The sequence below is a fragment of the Parus major genome, chromosome 2 (genome assembly GCF_001522545.3).
Source record: "Parus major isolate Abel chromosome 2, Parus_major1.1, whole genome shotgun sequence".
NCBI classification, from domain to species: domain Eukaryota; kingdom Metazoa; phylum Chordata; class Aves; order Passeriformes; family Paridae; genus Parus; species Parus major.
Genome location: NC_031769.1, coordinates 122,372,332 through 122,378,252, shown reverse-complemented (window position 1 = coordinate 122,378,252; position 5,921 = coordinate 122,372,332). Strand labels below are relative to the sequence as shown.

Genomic DNA, 5,921 nt, shown 5'->3' with positions numbered 1-5,921 from the left:
CATCCGTCCTTCCTTCCATCCCTCCGTCCGTCCCTGCCTCTGCCCGCTGCCTCCTGCCCGCCCGCCAGGCGTGGGAACTCCATGGGAGAGACGGGCGCCGGGCGAGGCGCGGGACGCGCTCTGGGCGCGCTCCTCCCGCGCCCCGCCGCCCGCCGCCTCCCCGACGGCCGCCCGCGCCCCGCCGCCCCCCTCCCCGCCGTCGGTGCCATGAAGCGGGCGCACCCCGAGTACAGCTCGTCGGACAGCGAGGAGCTGGATGAGGCCGTCGAGGTGGAGAAGGAGAGCGCAGACGAGAATGGGTGAGCCCCGGCGGGCTGCGCCGCGCCCCCTCCCTTCCCTCCGCCCCGCGGGGCCCCGGCACCCCGAATCCCCCGCGGTGACCGGTGTCCCGCTGCTCCCCGCAGGAACCTGAGCTCGGCCGCGGGCTCCATGTCTCCCTCCACCACCTCGCAGATCTTGGCCAGGAAGAGGCGCCGAGGGGTGAGTGCCCGCCGGCCGGCCGCGGCTCCCCGCAGCCCGGCACGGTTCCGCTGACCCCCGCTCTCTGCCCTAGATCATCGAGAAGCGCCGCCGCGACCGCATCAACAACAGCCTGTCCGAGCTGAGGAGGCTGGTGCCCAGCGCCTTTGAGAAGCAGGTAGCGCCCAGCGACCCTCCGCGCTGCCCCCCCATCCCTTCCCGGGAGGGAGCGTCACCCCTCGGTAGCGTCTCTGGCTCTGCCTAAAACATTCCGTGCCTTCCCTTCTCTCCTAGGGATCAGCCAAGCTGGAAAAAGCAGAGATTCTGCAGATGACTGTCGATCACCTGAAAATGCTGCATACAGCAGGAGGGAAAGGTAAAGTTTTGTGCGTGACAGGGTCAGCAGCCCTGCAGGGAGGCTGCCGTGAGAGCAGCGCATTCCCCGGCATTGGCAATGCTTACAGAAAGTGAACGGCAGCTCTCTTACGTTTCATCAGGAATTAGGGACTTGCTCTACTTGACAAGATTTGTGGCATCACTAGCACTGAAAGGTTTTGCGGTGCTAGCTCTGAGGAGAGAGTTGTTCTAGAGGAGAGACTGCAAGTCTCTCTAGCAGTGTGTCAGCACAGTGAAGTGAATCAGCTTTTGGCAGCTTGGAAAACAGTTATTATTGATGTCTAATGCTTGTTTCTCTAATTTTCTGTTAGATCAGAACAGAACAAGGGAAAAATACAGGATGAAATAAGTGGTGAAAAGTTTTAGCAAAAATGCTGAAAGGCTCTTCTAAGAAAAAAGTACTTTGCTTGCTTAAGTCTCCTCTGATAAATTAGAACTTGTGTTTCTAATGAATTTCAGTGTGCTGTGGTTTTACTTGCACAAGGGAGACATGGAAAGAACAAAAATACTTTGCTCCAGTGTCAGTGAGCAATTCCAGTTTAAAAATGGCAGTCTGTGACTGGTCTTGGGACTTGCAGCATCACAGCACAGATATAAAAGAAAAGCTTGTTAAACAAAAAAGGAAGAAAAAAAAGAAAAGGAGCTTGGCAGCTAGTCTATGGTTGGGAATACTAACCACATCCAAGTGAAATATGCTTATAGGGGAGGGTGGAGTGGGGAGGCTACTTGTAGACAATGACTAGAAAACATCTTAAGACTTCATTCTCTGCTCTTTTCTCTTAGGTTATTTTGATGCTCATGCTTTGGCTATGGACTATCGGAGTCTAGGATTTCGAGAGTGCCTGGCTGAAGTTGCTCGATACCTGAGTATCATAGAGGGTCTGGATGCCTCTGATCCTCTGCGAGTTCGACTCGTGTCTCATCTCAACAACTACGCCTCTCAACGGGAAGCAGCGAGTAGTGCACACACTGGCATTGGACACATTCCTTGGGGCAGTGCCTTTGGACATCACCCTCACATACCTCACCCGTTGCTGCTGGCTCAAAATGGGCATGGTAATACCAGTACTACAGCATCTCCCACAGAACCACATCACCAGACCAGAATTGCTGCCCCACATGCTGAAACTTCCTCACTCAGAGTGCCCCCAAATGGCAACGTCGGACCAGTGCTCCCTGTGGTCACATCTACTACCAAACTGTCTCCTCCTCTTCTCTCCTCCATGGCATCTTTGTCTGCGTTCCCCTTCTCGTTTGGCTCCTTTCATCTGCTGTCCCCCAACGTGCTGAGCCCATCCACACCAACGCAGTCAGCAGCGCTCAGCAAACCGTACAGACCCTGGGGGACTGAGATTGGCGCCTTCTAAGAACTGACTCTTTAGCAAGGGTGGGAAAGCCTATAAACCTAGCTGAGCTGGGTTATGCCACCCTTGAAGTTCTTAGTAACTGGGACAAAGGTACAGCTTCACCTTAACTGAGTTTGTCTAAAAACTGTCTCATTGGATTTTTCTTTTTTGTTTTCTACATTTTTGTATTAACAGGTTTTTGTGTTTTTTTTTTTTTTTTAATAGTTGCTGAAGTTGTCCAAAAATAAAATTACGATAGTGGTTTGTTAACACTTGTGTTAGATGTCTGCTGAGCATTTAAGTCACTTTTGTAAACAGTTTGTTTCAAATGTTTCATTTTTCCTGAGTACATCAGACTGGCTTTTTATGAAGAGATACCACCTGTTATTGTTAGCCATGGCCTAGATTTGTTATTAATTTTTTCCAAGACCATTCTTCTCAGCATTTACAAGTTGTGTTTTTGTTAGTATTTTGACACTGAGATGTTCTATAAAGAATTACTCTTTTTGTAAACTATATTTGAGTCTTATATTTCTGAGCAAAGCGTTGACAAATCAGATGGACCTGCTTGACCAGATTAATCTAAGAGCCCAAATCCTCTTTCTTCTGAAGCTGTTTGGTATATTTGGCAATCTTATTCTAGTCCCTAGTAGATTTTTACTCACTTCTTAGAACCACTACACTATTTCTTCCACTAAAAGGAGCAGTATGAGTGGGGAGGGTGCACATTGCACACTGTGTTGTTGGTGGATTTAGTTGCTGGGGAATTTATGGGAATTCAAGTTGTCACCTGCCGTAATCTCCCAGCTGGAGCATTCATCTTCATTTCATAGGGCCAGATCCTGCTTTGAGTTACAGTGGAGTAATAGTTCTACTAGCCTGAATTCTTGGGTATCCGAAGTCAGACTCTTTGGCACCTTCAAATTTTCAGCTGAAACGGTTGATGTTGGTATTTAAATAGCCAATGAAATGGTACAGTGGGAACCTGTTCAGTGCACAGCCTCATTGCTTAACAGATGCATCCTAACCAGGTGATGTTTCTATTGCATTTTAGGTGCAGTTCAGTGTCACTCCTCATTTTGTAAGGGTTCTGCTGTGTTCTTGTGTGCCTGAGAGTGTGTGCATGTACCTATATTTTGCTTGGTTTCATGAGAATCTTAATCTGAACAGGTTTATCGAATCAGTTCCACTGGAGGGGGTTTGCTTGCTCTTGTATCTGTGTTGTGGCTTAATAAAGAAGAAAGAACAAAGTATTTTAAATGGCATGCTTGTCTGATATATATCAGTGGAGAATTCTATGCCTGTGGGTGTCACAGGAGATGTTGAACAATTGCTACTTAGTCCTGCTGTGGGCATTTGTATTTACTCTCTTCTCAGATATTAATGCATGTGTAGCTATGCTGGCTGAGCACATGAAGAACCACAGTGCCTTGGAGTCACAGTCAAGGGATGGAAAATGTAGGATTTCTTTTGCACATCACTTTTGTGTGCCTGGCAGTGTGTGGGCAGGTAGTGAAGATACCAGGGTTTCTGCTACAGAAGAGGTTAAAGCTGCACTGCGCTTGAATATTCTTAGTGACTTGTATTAGCATTAAAAAGTGATCATCTTTACAAATATGATGTCCTTTTCTGTCTAACTCATGAAGGTATCTGTCCCATAGCTCTGGAATGAAGTTTTGTACATTGCAGTGAGGTTCAGATCACCTTCAGTCCATTAGTGCAAATCTACTCCAGGTCTCCCACTGATCCTGTATCTGTTACTAGCAGTACCACCAGCGTCTAACACCTTTGCTTGAAGTAAAAACCTGACAGGATAACAGGCAGATAGGACAGACTGCATCAGGAGAAGATCTACCTGCAGACCTCTACCTGCAGAACTTCTGGGAAGTACTTTACTTCTTTCCTGCACATTCGAATTTATAGTACGCTTGTTTTGGTAAATGGCACATCCTTGTCTGGATTTAGCTCTGCCAGAATAGCAGAAAGAACTCGGCCCTGTGGGAGACGAGCCCTTTGTTTAAAAAGGGGCTCTCAGGCCAATTAAGGAGTGGCATTGATGAGGGACTTTCTCGGAAGAGGGATTGCTGTGAGGCTGGAAAGAGCGGGAGAGCATTCAAGTGCGTAACCTTGTTTTACCTTCCTTCTGAGGCTGTAGGAGACCACTGCTAGAAATGAAATGCAAAACACTGTGGGAGCTAGAAATACATAGGTGTTATTAAGGAGAGATTATAGAGCATAGTATTTCATGTAGAAACCTGAAATAAGAGGCTGTAAAATTCCAAATCCAGTTTCCTTTCACAGTGTGTATTGTCTCCTGTTTAATTACGCTCTGCCCTGTCCCTAACAGGTTTTTACAGCAAATTAACAACTCCTACCTAGAAGATTGCTATAGTGCATGCAACTATTCTTTAGATCTTTTAATAAATGGCAATGCTTCTCAGCCTTTTAATGGTTATTTCATTGACATTCAAATGACTTTGCCTCCCTCTAAATAGCTGGCTCTTTTGTGTAGAAAGACCCCTATAATTATTTTTGTCCCACTGTCCTACCCTTGAATGGACTTCAGAAGCAAATTGCAATAAAAGTTTCACTGCTGGTGTTTGTCTCTATATCCACTGTCTTCTCTTTCCATTATCAATGACAAAGGTATTAGTGAAAAGTACTAATTCAACTTCTGCAACAATTCTATATTAATTTTTAGGGATTCAAAAATCTACTGATTTTTATCATAGAAAGAGATGAATGAATTTTAGCAACTTAGAAAAAACACTAATTCAAATAGGAAATGCATGGCTCAGAAGCTGAAACACCAGGATTTTAGGTCCAGGGCTGTTACTAACTTTGCAAATCTGTCTTAGCAATCACTTAATATATATCTATTTTGCCAGCAGTGAAACAGGTATGGCAGTGTTTGGTCTCCTTTCCTCAAGAGGCAGTTGTAATTGGATATTTTCTATATGAATGATAAATGCTGTTATTTCTCAAAAACTACAATTCTAAGGCATTCTGCTATTTTTCTTTTCTATAGGATGCTAAGTTTCCAAAGAGAAACTGAGAAAGGCAAATTAAGCTTGCTTTTCTAGGCAATAGATATCTCCAGAGTCCAACATGTTTACTTGTTTACCCTGTTGCAAAAGATCAATTCAGGAGCACAAACTTAACCAGAGGGATGCTGGAAAAGAAAAGAAATGCATATGTGTCTTGTTTGCATGACCCCCCAGCCACCTTCAATTGCTTTGGATGAAATGTGTCCATCTGTAAATCCTCAGGCTAAAGGTTTGTGTAGGATGTAAGATGATGTGGTACTTCATGTAAGCCAATACTATCCTCCCTTATTAAGGAAGCTGGCTTGGAGTGCAGAATAAATTTCAAAAGCTGGTAAACGCTGCACAAAACCAGATACAAACCTCTGGAAATCCATTCTGTGCTTTGGCGTAAGGGAATAGCTGATGAAAGTGACATCTTTTAGCTTTTGGAAAGAAGCTGTCAGTAGTTCTTAAGACACTTTCTATTCAGCACTCCTGTCTTAACACTAGTAGCATGACAGAGTTTATTAGGATCATGCTGAAAACCTCAGGAATCCTGCCTATTGCTCTCTTCACTCACACATCAGCATGTGAGTCCCCAGGTGACAGGAGCCTTCCTAGACTATTGCATAGTGGTGGGAAGTCTGCCAGCTTTTTTGGTTTTTTTTCCAAGCAACAAGTAAGCCCAAGTGAA

General features: G+C 45.5%; 1 protein-coding gene across 1 annotated transcript; it reads left to right on the top strand.

Moving 5' to 3' along the window:
• Nucleotides 1-6: 6 nt before the first annotated feature.
• HEY1 (hes related family bHLH transcription factor with YRPW motif 1) lies at nt 7-3,816 on the top strand. Its single transcript, XM_015649862.1, has 5 exons — nt 7-299; nt 405-480; nt 554-637; nt 754-835; nt 1,639-3,816. The coding sequence occupies exons 1-5, from the start codon at nt 82-84 to the stop codon at nt 2,220-2,222; spliced, it is 1,044 nt and encodes a 347-aa protein (XP_015505348.1). The 5' UTR covers nt 7-81; the 3' UTR covers nt 2,223-3,816.
• Nucleotides 3,817-5,921: the final 2,105 nt, after the last annotated feature.